General features: G+C 46.3%; 1 protein-coding gene across 4 annotated transcripts in view; it reads right to left on the bottom strand.

The window, feature by feature from the left end:
• Positions 1 to 18,895, bottom strand: part of VPS45 (vacuolar protein sorting 45 homolog) — a 73,363-nt gene that overhangs the window by 41,189 nt on the left and 13,279 nt on the right. For 2 of the 4 annotated variants that reach the window (XM_053369386.1, XM_053369388.1), the window contains 6 exons: positions 8,874 to 9,008; positions 7,936 to 7,996; positions 5,887 to 5,966; positions 3,578 to 3,646; positions 1,733 to 1,870; positions 87 to 197 (listed from right to left, as the gene is read on the bottom strand). In XM_053369386.1, the coding sequence (XP_053225361.1) occupies positions 87 to 197; positions 1,733 to 1,870; positions 3,578 to 3,646; positions 5,887 to 5,966; positions 7,936 to 7,996; positions 8,874 to 9,008 (594 nt within the window). Of the gene's footprint in view, positions 1 to 86; positions 198 to 1,732; positions 1,871 to 3,577; positions 3,647 to 5,886; positions 5,967 to 7,935; positions 7,997 to 8,873; positions 9,009 to 10,818; positions 11,057 to 18,895 lie in introns of those variants that run through there. The other 2 variants (XM_053369387.1, XM_053369389.1) reach the window with 2 other exon arrangements.

An 18,895-nucleotide genomic window follows, 5' to 3' on the forward strand; every position in this document is an offset into this window, starting at 1 on the left:
CGACACCTCCTCCTCCTCCCAGGCAGAAGGCAGACCCCCCAGATTCCCATTTAAAGACAGCTTCAAGGCGACAGGGAGGCTCTCACCTGGTTCAGGAGCGGAGTGATGGCGTCATCCGAGCGGTCCAGGAGCAGCAGCAACGGAGGGACTTCGGTGCGACGGAAGTCAAAAAGCTCATACTCTTTTGTGATCACTTGCTGTTTGGAGGAAAGGAATAGGCTAGCCAGGTAGTTAAGGTGTGAAAAGGTCCTGTGCACAGGGATTGCAAACTTAGTTTTTCTACCCTGACACTGGAAGGCAAAAAAGACTCGCCTGTGACCTTTTTGGGCTCAGTGGGAGAGCAATTGCTTATCCTGCAGGTTCAGTCTCCAGGGGCCTCTCCAGTTAGGCCCCTGCCTGAAATCTCGAAAGCTACTGCTGCCAGCCAGTGTACAGTGGTGCCTCGGGTTAAGTACTAAATTCGTTCCGGAGGTCCGTTCTTAACCTGAAACTGTTCTTAACCTGAAGCATCACTTTAGGAAATGGGGCCTCCTGCTGCCGCCGGAGCACGATTTCTTTTCTCATCCTGAAGCAAAGTTCTTAACCTGAAGCACTATTTCTGGGTTAGCGGAGTCTGTAACCTGAAGCGTATGTAACCCGAGGTACCACTGTACTAAGCTAGATGGGCCCCAAGTTCAAATAAAACAGTTTTTTTGTTTTAATAAACATATAACCCAAAAAACTAAATAGAGCAAGCACATAAAAACAAAACCGAACCGAACCAAGGTTGGCACGGGATCATATAGTCAACAGAAGAAATGATAAAGCTGGTTGTCCAGATATTTCCAGGTAAGTGCAAGGTGCCGTCCTGAGAAACGAGAGAGCAAAAAGTGTGGCACTCGTGACTTGCAAGATCTAGAGAAACACAACAGCTGAGAGACCTCCAGAGGCACAAGGACTGCTGAGAATAAAAAGCTGTGTGTTACATCAAGAAACATTTCCAACCAATCAGATCAGGGCTTTCCAAACTTTTCATGTTGATGACACACTTTTTAGACACGCATCACTTCGTGACACGGTAATTCAGTTTTACTAGCAAACCAGAGGTTAAACTAACCCATTTCCAGCCCCGGGATGAGGGTGGGGCGAGTTTGTGTGACACAACACACCTGCCCACTGCTTCCGATACACAAAACACGTCGCGATACACAGTTTGGAAAGCTCTGAATTAGATGTTAAAGGTAAAGATGAAGGGACCCCTGACCATTATGTCCAGTCGTGGACAACTCTGGGGTTGCGGCGCTCATCTTGCTTTATTTCCCGGCGTACAGCTTCCAGGTCATGTGGCCAGCAAGACTAAGCTGCTTCTGGCAAACCAGAGCAGCGCATGGAAACGCCGTTTACCTTCCCGCCAGAGCGGTACCTATTTATCTACTTGCACTTTGACGTGCTTTCAAACTGCTAGGTGGGCAGGGGCAGGGACCGAGCAACAGGAACTCACCCCGTCCTGGGGATTTGAACCGCCGACCTTCTGATCAGCAAGTCCTAGTCTCTGTGGTTTAACCCACAGTGCCACCCGCATCCCAAATTAGATGTTACTTATCCCCAATTTCTTGAGAGACTTGTGGAAGAGGCAATGGCGCTTTATGATTTATCGCATGCACTTTGTTGAGCACTGCCCTGATGTTCTCTTTAAAAAATAATAATTCACTAGGCAGTGTCATACAAATACTTTTACTAAATAGGAACGAACCTTGACGCACTCTGCCAGCCTCTTGGCTGGTTCAGAAGAGAGCTGGTAGCGGATCATGGGGCATTTCTTCAGGGACAGGAGCAGAGCGGTCAAGCCTTGGGTGGTCCTGGAGAGCTGAGCCTGGTCCCAGCTGTGGCCCTAAAAAAATATGGCGAAAAGATCAATGAGAGCTGAGCAAGGCCTGTTTGGTTTTATTTCATTTATTACATTTGCACACTGCAAAAGATCACGGAGTGTTAATGGAACATCATGATGAATTAGTGATGTAGTTTGGGGGGTTGTAACATGGGGATTAGCAGATAATAATAATAATAATAATAATAATAATAATAATAATAATAATTTATTATTTATACCCCGCCCATCTGGCTGGGCTTCCCCAGCCACTCTGGGCGGCTTCCAAAAGAATATTAAAATACTGTGATACATCAAACATTAAAAGCTTCCCTAAACAGCGCTGCCTTCAGATGTCTTCTAAAAGTCTGGTAGTTGTTGTTCTCTGACATCTGGTGGGAGGGCGTTCCACAGGGCGGGCGCCACTACCGAGAAGGCCCTCTGCCTGGTTCCCTGTAACTTGGCTTCACGCAATGAGGGAACCGCCAGAAGGCCCTCAGCGCTGGACCTCAGTGTCCAGGCTGAACGATGGGGGTGGAGATGCTCCTTCAGGTATACTGGACCGAGGCCGTTTAGGGCTTTAAAGGTCAGCACCAACACTTTGAATTGTGCTCGGAAACGTACTGGGAGCCAATGTAGGTCTTTCAAGACCGGTGTTATATGGTCTTGGCGGCCGCTCCCAGTCACCAGTCTGGCTGCTGCGTTCTGGATTAGTTGTAGTTTCCGGGTCACCTTCAAAGGTAGCCCCACGTAGAGCGCATTGTAGTAGTCCAAGCGGGAGATAACCAGAGCATGCACCACTCTGGCGAGGCAGTCTGCAAGCAGATAGGGTCTCAGCCTAATAAAAGTTTGGGTGCTCTTTTGTTCAGGGCTTCCATCTTGTTCCACCTTGTAAATACCAATAAAGACCAAGCCTACTGGCTGCTGTTTTGCTCTGGTATTCCTTGCTGGTGTCCTTGTTTTTTGTCCAAGGGAGCCCTAAGATTTCTCCGTGGACAGGGGAAGTTCACGACATAAAAATACGCAACGAAAGCGGCCGGCAGCCTGCTTAGGCGATGCCCTGGGAGCACCTACAGAATCATAGAGGTAAAGGTAAAGTACCTCTGGACAGTTCAGTCCAGTCAAAGGTGACTATGGGGTTGCAACACTCATCTCGCTTTCAGGCCGAGGGAGCCGGTGTTTGTCCACAGACAGCTTTTCAGGGTCAGGTGGCCAGCATGACTAAACCGCTTCTGGTGCAATGGGACACCGTGATGGAAACCAGAGCACATGGAAACGCCGTTTACCTTCCCGCCGCAGTGGTACCTATTTATCTACTTGCACTGGTATGCTTTCGAACTGCTAGGTTGGCAGGAACTGGGACAGAGCAACGGGAGCTCATCACCGTCGTGGGGATTCGAACCGCCAACCTTCCGATCGGCAAGCCCAAGAGGCTCAGTGGTTTAGACCACAGCGCCACCCGCGTCGGGAGGGACCCCAGGGTCATCTGGTCCAACCCTCTGTGATGCACCCATGACAGGACAGCCACCCAACCTCTCGCACTCTGCTACAACAAAACATCTCGCCTAGTCTGCTGCTAGGTGACTTTTGACGCCTCCATCTGCACCAGATATTTGACGCAGCTATCGCACCCCTTTGGACAGCCACGGCTTCCCCTGAAGAATCTGGGAACCGGCGCTGAAAGTTGTGAGGAGGCCTGGAAGTTACCAGGATTCCTCTCACACCACCTACCTGACAGCAGACAGAGATGTTGAGAGAGAACACATGCGGGTTCACGGCGATGTAGTCTCCGTAGAATTCCTGCCAGGCGAGAAACGGGAGAGACTCAGTGTCATGGCGATGCCTGAGAGGCTATTTAACGCCGGTGACCAGGACCAGGGTCAACGTGTGGCAAAGCAAGGTTGGGTATAAAGCAGGGTCAGGGTATGTCACTGCGGCAGCTAGACTGGGGACTGGGAGCGGCCGTCGAGACCACATAACACCAGTCTTGAAAGACCTACATTGGCTCCCAGTACATTCCCGAGCACAATTCAAAGTGTTGGTGCTGACCTTTAAAGACCTAAACGGCCTCGGTCCAGTATATCTGAAGGAGCGTCTCCTCCCCCATCGTTCTGCCCGGACACTGAGGTCCAGCTCCGAGGGCCTTCTGGCGGTTCCCTCCCTGTGAGAAGCCAAGTTACGGGGAACCAGGCAGAGGGCCTTCTCGGTGGTGGCACCCGTCCTGTGGAACGCCCCCACCATCAGATGTCAAAGAGAAGAACAACTTTTAGAAGACATCTGAAGGCAGCGCTGTTTAGGGAAGCTTTTAATGTTTGATGCGTTACTGTATTTTAATATTTTGTTGGAAGACGCCCGGAGTGGCTGACAAAACTCAGCCAGATGGGCGGGATATAAATAATAAAATTTTTATTATTATTATTATTATTATTATTATTATTATTATTATTATTATATTCGACGAGAATAGGATTGCCTGCCTCATGCATCGTGAAGAGTTGGGCAAGGGGAGAGGCTTAAGGGCCTGGGGGGCTGCATTAGATCGTTGCACCAAATTAGACTGCAACAGCACCAGTTTGGTTATCTCTCCATCTCCAAAGCAGCAGAGAGCCTTTCCTCTTTTTTATAATATTTTATTAAGTTTTCCATTTTACAGTATACAACCACCTCCTCATTTTCCACCCTATTTTTGCTCATATGAGGTACTCGACTCCCGCCCCCGTCTCATGGTTACCATAATTGTTTATTCTGTCCTCGCATTTCTACTTCTTCCTGTTTACATCATACAATTCCCATTGTCCGATTTTAAGGAAAATGTAAATAGGTAGGGTCACCAACATTACAAGTCTTCTTCATTCAATCCTGCTAGTGTTGTTAATTGTTTACAATGGTCCTTTAAATATTGCATAAATTCACCCCAGTCTTTTTGGAAAGCTTGATCACACAGGTTTTAGATTTCCTCGGTAGCTTTGCCAGTTCTGCATATTCCATCATCTTCATTTGCCACTCTTCAATTGTTGGTAGTTCCTGTTGCTTCCATTTTTGGGCTAATAAAGTCCTTGCTGCAGTAGTTGCATACAAAAATAATTTTTGGTCTCTCTCTCCCCTACTATACCCTGTAAAAATGCTTCTGGTTTTTTAACAAATGTACTTTTGTACATTTTTTTTAATTCATTACTAATCAAATCCAAGAAGGTTTTTACTTTGCTACAAGTCCACCACGTGATAGAAATTTCCTTCTTTTTCTTTACATTTCCAACATTCCTTTTCCCCCCCATCTTATACAATTGAGTTGGTGTTAAATACCAGCTATACATCATTTTCATAGTATTTTCTTTTAATGCTCTACACTACAGGCCGTAAATTTAATTCCTTCGTTCAGCAGGGAGCCTTTCCTCAAAAAGGAAGCTCAGAGATACAAAAACTTATGGAATATGCAGACATGGTGAAACTTCCTGGAAGAATAAGAAATCAACATAACAAACTTTTTATAAAAGAATGGAAATGGTTTATGGAATATTTACAGTTAAATTGTAAAAGGATAAGAACATTAACCGGATTTTTGTAATAACCTGAAGTTTCATAGGAGTACAGTCGTACCTCGGAAGTCAAACGGAATCCGTTCCGGAAGTCCGTTTGACTTCCAAAATGTTCGGAAACCAAGGCGCGGCTTCTGATTGGCTGCAGGAAACTCCAAGTCAAGCCAAGTCAGACAAAAGAACGTTCACAAACCGTAAAACTCACTTCCGGTTTTGCAGCGTTCGGGAGCCAAAACATTTGACTCGCAAGGCATTTGGGACCCAAGCTACGACTATATATATTTAAAGAAGATGAATAAATGAGCAAATTAAGTTACTTAGGATACACAGAAGATGTTAAAAATAAATTTAAGGAGCCGCTGAAAGAGGGGGAAGGAAGCCAAGTTTAGAAATGTTGATATGATTTTAAAGTGGAATGTATAAACCTGAAAAGTATAAATAAAATGTTTAAAAAAGGAAGCCAAGAGACTTCCGGGACTTGTGGCTCGTTGACCGTAGACGTACCTGGACTTCTGCGACGACTTCCTGCTCGTCGGCTTCGGCCAGAGACTTGACGTTGCTCTTGCTGATGACGTTGCTGAAATCTGGAAGGAGGCAGGGAGACAAAGGCAGCAGGATAAGCGACAGATGGAAGGAGGAAACAATGGTCGCTGGGTGGGATGTGGGTCTGTTCCGCAGTGGGCCCTACCCACTCTCCCCCCCCCATTTTTTTTATTCATTTTATAACACAAATAAACAACACAAACAGAAAAACAAGGTGGGCTTCCCCAAGTCCCCCCATCTGATTTTCATTTTACCCCATTTTTAGCAGTTTACATATATCATAATTTTTAACCATTTTTTAAAACACACTTACTTTTACCATAATAATCTTCACATTTTATCCTTTACAAATAATACTATTTTAAAATACACTGTCGTCTTCTTCTAACCCTACCTCCTGTATCCACTTCCGAAGCTATTCTAAGATTTAAATATTAACCTATTTTTTTCAGATATTCTTTAAACTTCTTCCAATCTTCTTCCACCGTCTCTTCTCTCTGGTCTCGGAGTCTCCCAGTCAGTTCGGCAAGTTCCATATAGTCCATGGGCCCTATCCACTCTTGCCTTTCTCCCCATCAAAGTCTTCCAGGAGCAAGGCCAAAATCAGCCTTAGGCTGCAAAGAAAGCAGCTGTTCTGCTCCATCGGGGCGATTGCGCAAGCCGATGACGACCTCTAGAGGCCTGTCTGGGTCAGCTCACGCCATCCCAAAATAACCGAACATTTGTGGTTAATGCAGCTATCAATGAGAATGGCTTATTTTTAAAAGATGCACCGTTCTCTCAAAGGAGAGGTTCAAGGCAGCTAACGCATGCATAAAAAAAAAGCACTTGATGAATCATTATACAGTGGTACCTCGGGTTAAGTACTTAATTTGTTCCGGAGGTCTGTACTTAACCTGAAACTATTCTTAACCTGACATCACCTTGCCAACAAAGGTCCATATAGTTAAAGCTATGGTTTTCCCAGTAGTGATTCATGGAGGTGAGAGCTGGACCATAAAGAAGGCTGATCGCCGAAGAATTGATGCTTTTGAATTCTGGTGCTGGAGGAGACTCTTGAGAGTCCCATGGACTGCAAGAAGATCAAACCTCTCCATTCTGAAGGAAATCAGCCCTGAGTGCTCACTGGAAGGACAGATCCTGAAGCTGAGGCTCCAATACTTTGGCCACTTCATGAGAAGAGAAGACTCCCTGGAAAAGCCCCTGATGTTGGGAAAGATGGAGGGCACAAGGAGAAGGGGACGACAGAGGACAAGATGGCTGGACAGTGTTCTCAAAGCTACCAGCATGAGTTTGACCAAACTGGGGGAGGCAGTGGAAAACAGGAGTGCCTGGCGTGCTCTGGTCCAGGGGGTCACGAAGAGTCGGACACAACTAAACTACTAAAGAACAACAACAAAAACCTTGGGTTAAGTACTTAATTCATTCCGGGGGTCCGTACTTAAGCTCAAACTATTCTTAACCTGAAGCACCACTTTAGCTAATGGAGCCTCCTGCTGCTGCCGCGCCACCGGAGCACGATTTCTGTTCTCTTCCTGAAGCAAAGTTCTTAACCTGAAGCACTATTTCTGGGTTAGCGGAGTCTGTAACCTGGAGCGTATGTAACCTGAAGCATATTAACCCGAGGTACCACTGTATTTTAATATTCTGCTGGAAGCCGCCCAGAGTGGCTGGGGAAACTCAGCCAGATGGGCGGGGTACACATAATAAATTATTATTATTATTTTGAAACATGTCAGGGGAGAATTTATTTTTTATTTTTTGCATTTCTATGACACCTTCTTCTCCAAGCAGCTCAAGGTGATGTTCCCCCACTTCTCATGCAATCGCCACAACAGCCCTGTGAGGCAAGTTGGGCTGAGAGACGGCAGGACCTGGCCCAAGGGGACACCCAGGGAACTTCATGACCAAGTGGAGGAATTTGAACCCGAGTCTCTCCCAGGTCCAGCTTTAACCACTACGCCGTGCTGCCAGGAAAACACAACACACCTAGAGGCTTTCCGTACTTACAAATAAAATAGGTGCTGTATTTCGGACGTCGCAGCTCCTGGATGAGGTAATCCACGTTTTCCTGAAAGGACAACCCATCCAGAAACCACAGTGAGGCGAGAAATCAAGTCCTTAAACCAGTTACGGAAAGCAAAGTATTTCATCTCACTCCTGGTAATTTTCAAGTTCTTTTATATAGCTATATATTTGACTGTCGTCACCCGCCCTTAGGGTTTGAAACAGGGTGGATAAAAATCAATGGTTTTATATATATATATCGGATTTTTTGGGATTTAAATCGGATTTTTAAATAAAATGCTTTTGGAGGAAAAATCTTTCTAAAGATAGTTTTAAGTTACATTATAGTCCAAAGGCTAATCAATAGGAAATGAGGGTTTAAGTTTTTCATGTATGCTAAAACTCAGTCCAAGTTGTTTTTTTTTGTAATCGTTTAACCACATCAGTTAACAAACATGGAAACATATGCTATAATGTTATTGTTTTAGTTAAATAAATTGTTATTAAGGGAGTGATTATTTTTCTCCTTCCAATAAAGTACAGCAGAAAAGTTGTCCAAATATAAACAGTTATCTTATTAAACCTCACAATAATTTCATAATTATCTGTCAATGTATTTCTAATAGTACAGCCAAATCAGTAATTTTTGATATAACCGTAAAAACTACTCTGGAAATTTATTATTCAAAAAATGAAACCACCTGGTTGTGAATATTAAGATTATACCAGCAAGAATGAGTCTTTCTGTAAAAAAAATATGATCTAAATCAAGTCTTACTGACTAGTGGTTTAAACCAAATCCACTCTGGTGTGAAATCAATAAACATGCAAGTTCCCAGGGACCTGCACGGCCGGTGGGGAGAGGTGAGCCCAAAACATCTGGATGGCTCCCCCAGATGTTCCCCCACCTCTGGCACAGGCTCCCTTTTGCTCTGTCTCACCTTGGTGGGTCTCAAGAAGCAGATGGCCTTCAGGTGCTTCATGTTCTCCCGATTGGCTGAATCGATGCGCTCAAAGAGGTACACCTCCTTCTGCAGAATCTCCGACTGCGTGTACACCATGCTCACGATACTGGTCTGCCAGAAGGGTGGATAAAAATCAATGATTTATAAAAAACAATAATTAAAAAATCAGATTTTTAAAATTTAAATTGGATTTTTAAATTGGTTTTTTTTTCCAATTCCTTATGGATTATTTCCCAATACTGAACAGTCTTTACCTGCTGGTCAAAGAACAGCAAGGAGGGAGCCAGTCTGGCTTCTCCAGGGAGGGAGCACCAAAGTTGTCTGGGGGGAGCCACCACCGAGAAGGCCCTCTCCCTTGTCCCCACCAAGTGGGTCTGGGAGGGTGGCGGGATTGAAGGAGCGTCTCCACCCCCATCATTCTGCCCGGACACTGAGGTCCAGCGCTGAGGGCCTTCTGGCAGTTCCCTCACTGCGAGAAGCCAAGTTACAGGGAACCAGGCAGAGGGCCTTCTTGGTGGTGGCACCTGCCCTGTGGAACGGCCTCCCACCAGACGTCAAGGAAATAAACAACTATCTGACTTTTAGAAGACATCTGGAGGAAGCCCTGTTTAGGGAAGTTTTTAATATTTGATGAATTATTCATTTTAATATTTTGTTGGAAGCTGCTCAGAGTGGCTGGGGAAACCCAGCCAGATGGGTGGGGTAAAATAATAAATTGTTATTATTATTATTATTAGGAGAAGGTCTTCCACTGAAGGACTCTGATGTTGCAGGACTCAAACTCCCACTGTGTCAGGTTTGCTGGGAGTCCAGCACCATCTAGGGGGCCATGGAGACGCTAAGGAGGGGATGTGGTCCATTAGAGCAGGGAATCTTCAAATCACAAAACTGCGGAGTTGCAAGGTACCCCCCCACACACACACAAAGGCCATCAAGTCCAACACCCTGCATTTAGTGGAAAGAAAGATCCCACACACCTTGTGCCCAATTGAAATGAGGAAACACAACAGGTCAGAGCTGGAAATCAGCTTAATAATAATAATAATAATAATAATAATTTGTTATTTATACCCCGCCCATCTGGCTGGGTTTCCCCAGCCACTCTGGGTGGCTTCCAACCAAATATTAAAAACAATACAGAGTCAGACATTAAAAACTTCCCTAAACAGGGCTGCCTTCAGTTGTCTTTTAAAAGTAAAATAGTTGTTTTTCTCTTTGACATCTGATGGGAGGGCGTTCCACAGGGTGGGTGCCACCACCGAGAAAGCCCTCTGTCTGGTTCCCTGTAACCTCACTTCACGCAGGGAGGGAACCGCCAGGCGGCCCTCGGAGCTGGACCTCAGTGTCCGGGCAGAACGATGGAGATGGGGACGCTCCTTCAGGTATACAGGACTGAGGCCGTACACCGTAAGTGGGATGTTGCAAGCCTGCAGACATCACTTTGAGCAAAGCCCCAACCAACAGCTGCAACACAGAATCACCGGAGAACTTTGCCACCTCACTGCCTGTCACCCTGAATTCCGTCCAGGCGGTCCCGGGTTCGAATTCCAGTGGCATCTCCTCCCTGAGACTCTGGCCAGCCCCTGCCAGCCAGTGTAGACATCACTGAGCCCCCATGGGCCAATGATTTCAGTACACACCACCTCCACCTGCTCACCTGTTCAAATCAGTCCATTTAGAACCCCCTTGAGGTCTGGAATCTTGATTTCAGTTTTAGGGGACGGGCTGGCTCTGAATGCCAGAGAGCCCCCGTTTGGCATGCAAAATATCCCCGGCTCCATCCCTGATAGGGCTGGGAATTACCCCTGCCCTGAAACCCCTGGAGAGCCGCTGCTGCTGCCAGCCCGTGCTGGCAACACTGGTCTGGATGGAGCAAGGGTACCTGGCGCATTCCTGCGTTCCTCCCTCCCCCTGAGCTCACCGTCTCTTTGTCCATCAGAAGCACCTTCATGCCTGTTCCGCTTTCCTCGATCATCTTCGCGATGTACTGCTTGACTGCAAAGACCACGTTCATTTTCCCTCCCGGTGCAAACCCCTTAATTTTTTGCAAAGAAAAGCAACTAAACAGGACCCCCCTTTTTTTTCTTTCCTTGCACCAAGCCTGGAAGAGCTACCCAATTTCTCTTCCTCTCTCTCTCTTGGCTCTTGCAACCCTGGGAGCTGTAGTTCTCCAGCTGACTCGGTTGCAGCTGCAAGCAGAGGGAGACTACATCTCCCAGAAGCCTCCGCGCCGCCGCCACCGCCTCCCGGGCTGACATTGCAAGGCTGGGTTTGCAAAGGAGCAAATCTCATTCGGTGGTTCCGCAGCGCGCCGACAGGGGGCGCTTTCAGACCGGAGGAGTCGCTGAGCGAGTTTGCTTTTCTTTCTCGGGAGTATTGATGCTTTTGAATTCTGGTGCTGGAGGAGACTCTTGAGAGTCCCATGGACTGCAAGAAGATCAAATTTATCCATTCTGAAGGAAATCAGCCCTGAGTGCTCACTGGAAGGACAGATCCTGAAGCAGAGGCTCCAAAACTTTGGCCACCTCATGAGAAGAGAAGACTCCCTGGAAAAGACCCTGATGTTGGGAAAGATGGAGGGCACAAGGAGAAGGGGGCGACAGGACGAGATGGTGGGACAGTGTTCGCGAAGCTACCAGCATGAGTTTGACCAAACTGTGGAAGACAGGAGTGCCTGGCGTGCTCTGGTCCAGGGGGTCACGAAGAGTCGGACACAACTAAACGACTAAACAACAACAAATGCTATGCTCCCAAGCAAAAAAAAGGGGGGGGGAGGAAGTATGCTATGCTCAGGGACGCGGATGGTGTTGTGGGTTAAACCACAGATCCTAGGACTTGCCGATCAGAAGGTCGGTGGTGCGAATCCCTGCGACGGGGTGAGCTCCCGTTGCTCGGTCCCTGCTCCTGCCAACCTAGCAGTTCGAAAGCACGTCAAAGTGCAAGTAGAGAAATAGATACCACTTTGGCGGGAAGGTAAACGGTGTTTCCGTGCGCTGCTCTGGTTCGCCAGAAGTGGCTTAGTCATGCTGGCCACATGACCCGGAAGCTGTACGCCGGTTCCCTTGGCCAATAAAGCGAGATGAGTGCCACAACCCCAGAGTCGACCCTTTGCCTTTATGCTATGCTCAGCAATGCATCTGAATGCTGCTCGCTGGAAACACCAGGGGAGGAGGCTTGGGTCTTGGGTTCAGATCCTGCCCATGGGCTGCCCGTGGGGGCATTTGGTTGACCGCTGTGAGGACAGGATGCGGGGACTAGATGAGCCCCCTTTGGCCTGATCCTTACCTCCTTATGCACGGAAAATAAGTACTTTTCTTCCCGAGAGGGAAACCCCATTGAACAGGGAGAGACCAGGGCCGGATTTAGGTTTGATGAGGCCCTTGGATACTGAAGGTAATGGGGCCCTTTATATGTCCAGCTGTCCTTTGTCAACAACAAATTGTCCTGTTTTTTTGTGCTGAATATATGCTGTATGGTAATTTATGGATCTAATAGGTATCTCAAGCCATTTGCACACGTTGCCATGAAACCAGTCCATGCAGAATGTGTTGTTGTTTAGTCATGTCTGACTCTTCGTGACCCCCTGGACCAGAGCACGCCAGGCACACGTCTTCCACTGCCTCCCACAGTTTGGTCAAACTCATGCTGGTAGCTTTGAGAACACTGTCCAACCATCTCGTCCTGCGCCCTCCATCTTTCTCAACATCAGGGGCTTTTCCAGGGAGTCTTCTCTTCTCATGAGGTGGCCAAAGTCTTGGAGCCTCAGCTTCAGGATCTGTCCTTCCAGTGAGCACTCAGGGCTGGTTTCCTTCAGAATGGATGGGTTTGATCTTCTTGCAGTCCATGGGACTCTCAAGAGGTACTCATATTAGAACCACTGAAATCAATGGCCACGACGGGCAACTTAGGTCCATTAATTTCAATGGGTATACGCCGAGTAGAACTTAGTTCGCTGCAAGCTGAACAGTTTCATCCTGGCGTAAAAAAACTCAGCTATAGACAGGCAGTGATTGTTCATTGTTTAAGATCGGGAGGACGGCAAACTTTTAAACCCGTGAGCTAACATTGTCCTCCTAGCCCCCCCCCCAAAGATGTCTGAAGCTGCAGACAGACGTCCCCGTCGGATTAAACGCCACCTTGGGCAGATCCCAAAAATAAGCGAGTGACGTCACCAGGGCACGACAAGGCGTCTTGCTCCTTCTGCGGCACGGTTTGTGTCTCCGGGGCTCAACCGCACGCCTCATTCTTGTGACCCCACAGAAATAAACAGTGGCTGAGAGCAGGCAGGGGTCTCTCTCCCCCCAAATCCCCCTGCTTGGTGGCTGGCAAGTTGCTCGGCTTGAATGCTGCCTTCGAGAAACTGCCTTCTTGCTAGAGTCCTAATCTCCTAACATTTTGGGATTAGGTGCTATTCCTGGCACGGCGGGACTGAATTAAAAGAAAGGAAGAAATAAAGGCGGCTTGTGCGTAATAAACCCAAGCCACCTTCACTTCCCCACCGCTATTTATAGGTTTGCGTGGTTTCATGGATAAATCCTGCCCTCCTGTGCCACTGGAGCAACTCTTGTTTATCTTGCGATGGGCAAACTGCACACAGCACAATAGTTCCCTCCTGGGTCCTGCGGGGTTTTTACACAGCCGCTGTTTTTATTTTTTCCCCAAGCTGCCACGATGGAACTCACTGCTGCAGGAGGCCCTGCCAGCCAGCAAGCTTGGACGGCGTCAGAAAGAGAACTGGACAAATACAGTGGTACCTCAGGTTACAGACGCTTCAGGTTACAGACTCCGCTAACCCAGAAATAGTGCTTCAGGTTAAGAACTTTGCTTCAGGATGAGAACAGAAATCGTGCTCCGGTGGCCCGGCAGCAGCAGCAGGAGGCCCCATTAGCTAAAGTGGTGCTTCAGGTTAAGAACAGTTTCAGGTTAAGTACGGACCTCCAGAATGAATTAAGTACTTAACCTGAGGTACCACTATGTCTAAGACATCCTGAAAAGCTCCTCCTTCCTTCTACTGGCTTTTTTATGTCACCTCTAAATTTTTCGCATTATCTTTGTCCATTTTGTATATTGTTCTTCTTCTTCCATCTTTGTCCATACAGTGTCTGTATACAAATAAATCTTTCTGTACATACAAATCTTGTTGTCTGTCTATATTCATTTACAAATACTGTTAATTACCATAATTGCATTTTATATTTTAATTCATATTGTCATTAATGCCCAATAAAATTTCTTTTTATTTTCCCATTATGAGGTTTATTTCCATTCTACTGATTTCACTATTTCACCTTATCCTATATATGACATGTGGGACGCGGGTGGCGCTGTGGGTTAAACCACAGAGCCTAGGGCTTGCCGATCAAAAGGTCGGCGGTTCGAATCCCCACGATGGAGTGAGCTCCCGTTGCTCGGTCCCTGCTCCTGCCAGCCTAGCAGTTCGAAAGCACGTCAAAGTGCAAGTAGATAAATAGGTACCACTCCGGCAGGAAGGTAAACGGTGTTTCTGTGCGCTGCTCTGGTTCTCCAGAAGCGGCTTGGTCATGCTGGCCACATGACCCGGAAGCTGTACGCCGGCTCCCTGGCCAATAAAGTGAGATGAGTGCCGCAACCCCAGAGTCGGCCACGACTGGACCTAATGGTCAGGGGTCCCTTTACCTTTATATGTGACATAATTTCCCCCCCATCTGGATAGCTCAGTGGGTTAGAGCATATGCTGGTAACGCCAAGGTTGACGGTTTGATCCCTGTATGGAATGGCTGTGATATATCCCTGAATTTGCAAGGGGTTATACTAGATGACCCTCAGGGTGCCCCAATTCTGTGATCCTACGAAAATCATGGAGGATAAAGGCTATCGATGGCTCCCTGCCACAATGGCTGTGTTCTGCCTCCACGGTCAGAGGCAGCGATGCCCCTGGATCCCAGTTGCTTGGAATTGCAGGAAAAGAGAGGGATCTTGTGTTCGAATCCTGCTTGTGGGTTTCCCACAGGCACCTGGTTGGCCGCTGTGAGAACAGGGTGCTTGACTAGAGGAGCCGATGGTCTGATCCAGCAGGACTCTTCTTTTGTTGTTTAGTCGTGTCCGACTCTTCATGACCCCGTGGACCAGAGCACACCAGGCACTCCTGTCTTCCACTGCCTCCCCCAGTTTGGTCAAACTCATGCTGGTAGCTTCGAGAACACTGTCCCACCATCTCGTCCTCTGCCGTCCCCTTCTCCTTGTGCCCTCCATCTTTCCCAACATCAGGGTCTTTTCCAGGGAGTCTTCTCTTCTCATGAGGTGGCCAAAGTATTGGAGCCTCAGCTTCAGGATCTGTCCTTCCAGTGAGCACTCAGGGCTGATTTCCTTCAGAATGGAGAGGTTTGATATTCTTGCAGTCCACAGGACTCTCTTTTTTTTTAATGAAATGTTTATTAAGCTTTTTTAAAATAGTACAGTAAAAATGAAAAAGAAAATAGAAAAATACAAAATAAAAACAGTTAAAAACACACATCTTTTCTGTTACTTATTTTCCTTTAACTTATTTCCCGGACCTCCTCATACCTCCCTTTTTTGTATTCCGCTTCAATTTATTGGTTTAGCAAATCCTTACCATTAAATTTTAACCCATTTATAACCCTTTTTTCATATTCTCTTAGAGCATTACAGCTGGAAACCCCTTAATTGCTATCCAACATCATTCTATCATTCATTAATTTTACAATATTTCTGTAGATAGTCTTTAAATTTCTTCCAATCTTCTTCCACCGACTCTTATCCCTGGTCTCGGATTCTGCCAGTCATTTCTGCCAATTCCATATAGTCCATCACCTTCATCTGCCATTCTTCCAAAGTGGGTAGATCTTGTGTCTTCCAATACTTTGCAATGAGTATTCTTGCTGCTGTTGTAGCGTACATAAAAAAAGTTCTGTCCTTCTTTGGCACCAATTGGCTGACGATGCCCTGAAGAAAGGCCTCTGGTTTCTTCAAGAAGGTATATTTAAATACCTTTTTCAGTTCATTATATATCATTTCCCAGAAAGCCTTAATCCTTGGGCACGTCCACCAATGGTGAAAGAACATACCTTCAGTTTCTTTACATTTCCAACATTTATTATTGGGCAAATGGTAGATTTTTGCAAGCTTGATTGGGGTCATGTACCACCTCTATATCATTTTCATAATATTCTCTCTTAAGGCATTACATGCCGTAAACTTCATACCTGTGGTCCATAACTGTTCCCAGTCAGCAAACATGATATTATGTCCAACATCTTGTGCCCTTTTAATCATAGCAGATTTCACCGTTTCATCCTGGGTATTCCATTTCAACAGCAAGTTATACATTCTTGACAAATTCTTAGTTTTGGGTTCTAACAGTTCTGTTTCTAATTTTGATTTTTCCACCTGGAATCCAATTTTCTTGTCCAAATTATATGCCTCCATTATCTGATAATAATGAAGCCAATCTCGCACTTTGTTTTTTAATTTCTCAAAACTCTGCAATTTCAATCAGTCCACGGGACTCTCAAGAGTCTCCTCCAGCACCATAATTCAAAAGCATCAATTCTTCGGCGATCAGCCTTCTTGATGGTCCAGCTCTCCCTTCCATACATTACTACTGGGAAAACCCATAGCTTTGACTATACGGACCTTTGTTGGCAAGGTGATGTCTCTGCTTTTAAAGATGCTGTCTAGGTTTGTCATTGCTTTTCTCCCAAGAAGCAGGCGTCTTTTAATTTCGTGACTGCTGTCTCTACTTACATACTTCTAAAAATATCACATTCGTTCCCCCCAGGTGTGAGAGTTTTAGTACAGTAAATCAGCTCCAAATTGCCGCATGAATCTTGCTCTGTTAGATTCAACCCCAGCATAATGGCAAACGGCTGCTAGGAAAAAGTGTCTCCCTGAGACCATATATTTGAAAACCCTGTCGCTAACAATGCTATAAAGGAAACATTTACAAGGAAACAAGGCAGCAATTAAAACGACGAGCCCTTTCCGGATACGATTAAAGCGTTTTAAATCACACTAGGCTCCCTGGGGGGGAAAAACCCGACAAAATGCAATTATGGACCAGATTAACACACTGCTTATAAGGCAGTGGACACCAGCTTGTTGCACTTCCAGTGATTCACGGGTGCATTGGGCTCAGAAGCAAACTTTGGGGTGGGTGGGAAATGTGGTTCCTTTGGGACTTTTTGTGTAAAAAGGAAAATGAATTAACCTGAGACATTGGGATTGGAAGATTGGGAAAACATTGCCTAGCAGAAAGTAGATCAGCTGGGTGTCATTCTAGAGAGAATATTTTGAATAATTTATTTTACGCAACGGACAGGACAGTCCTTTTTATTTTTTCCACTCCCTCTTCTCTTCTCTTCTTTTCCTCCGGTTTCCTTTTCTTCAGCATTCTCCGGAAGCTGTATAATGTATAATTGTGCCTTTATAATAAATAGTAATAAATTTTTATTTATACCCCACCCTTCCTGGTTCAAAAACCGGGCTCAGGGCGGCTAACAACAAATTTAAAACACTTAAAAACACTTAATTATAAAAGCAGCATAAAATACAGTTTAAAAACATGAATAACAATAAAAATAAAAAATCAATTAGATAATCCCCAGGGAATGCTTTGTGAGAGGCATTCGGCAATCCCCAAGATTATTCGAGGGAAAGCCATGTGCTTTAAATGCGATGTTAAAATGTGCAGTGCGGATGTGATGCATGGATTTACCCATGCAATGGATGCCCTACATGTCGTAAAATTGCGTAATACTGTAGTGAGCATGGGTTGCCCAAGGGCTGAACAGGTGCTTGGAGGCAATAATGGGCTGGACAAGAGACTCATTCAAGGAGAAGAGGGCTGTCGATGGCTACTAACCAACTGGAGGCAGTGACACTTCTGAATATCCGTGGTGGCAAACTGCAGGAGCGGAGAGGGCTTCCGCGCTTGAATCCACAGGAATCTGGTGGGCCACTGTGGGAACAGGATGCTGGACTAGATCAGGGGTCAGCAGACTTTTTCAGCAGGGGGCCAGTCCACTGTCCCTCAGACCTTGTGGGGGCCGGACTATATTTTGAAGAAAAAAAGAACGAATTCCTATGCCCCACAAATACAGTGGTGCCTCGCAAGACGAAATTAATTAGTTCCGCGAGTTTTGTCGTCTTGCGATTTTTTTCGTCTTGCGAAGCACGGTGTCGGAAAAGTTTTGGAAAAGCTTCAAAAATCACCAAAGTCTTCAAAAACCTCAAGAAAGGCTACCACACCGCGTGCTATGAGTTGCTCCTGGAAGTCAAGTCGCAACTGTATTAACGGTGTTAAGAAAAAGGAAACAAACTTGCAAGACGTTTCCGTCTTGCGAAGCAAGCCCATAGGGAAAATCGTCTTGCGAAGCAGCTCAAAAAACAAAAAACCCTTTCGTCTTGCAAGTTTTCCGTCTTGTGAGGTACCACTGTAACCCAGAGATGCATTTTAAAGAAAAGGACACATTCTACTCATGTAAAAACATGCTGATTCCCGGACCGTCCGCGGGCTGGATTAGGAAGGCGATTCAGCCGGATCAGGCCCCTGGGCCTTAGTTTGCCTACTCATGGGCTGGAAGTGGTTCTCAACCTGTGGGTCCCCAGATGTTGCTGGACTACAACTCCCATCATCCCTGAGCTCTGGCCTTGCTAGCTAGGGGTGATGGGAGTTGTAGTTCAACAACATCTGGGGACCCACAGGTTGAGAAACATAGCTGTCAACTTTCAGATTTGAAATTAAGGGATCAGCAGCCTCGAAAATAAGGGATCAGCAGCCTCACCTGTCTCGGGGACAGTCCACGGGATATCTAACAATCCAGGATAGCAGCGGGAAATGGTGCTGGAATAAGGGAATTTCCCGCAAAAAAAGGGAAGGTTGACAGCTATGGTTCAGAAAGCCTGAGCTAAGATGGACTTCCTTTGGTCTGAGCCAGCAACGCCTGATGTTCTTAAGTGTCCGGCTCGGTATAAAGTAGTTTCCGCTCATTGCTGCGGCT

The sequence above is a fragment of the Podarcis raffonei genome, chromosome 16 (genome assembly GCF_027172205.1).
Source record: "Podarcis raffonei isolate rPodRaf1 chromosome 16, rPodRaf1.pri, whole genome shotgun sequence".
NCBI lineage: Eukaryota > Metazoa > Chordata > Lepidosauria > Squamata > Lacertidae > Podarcis > Podarcis raffonei.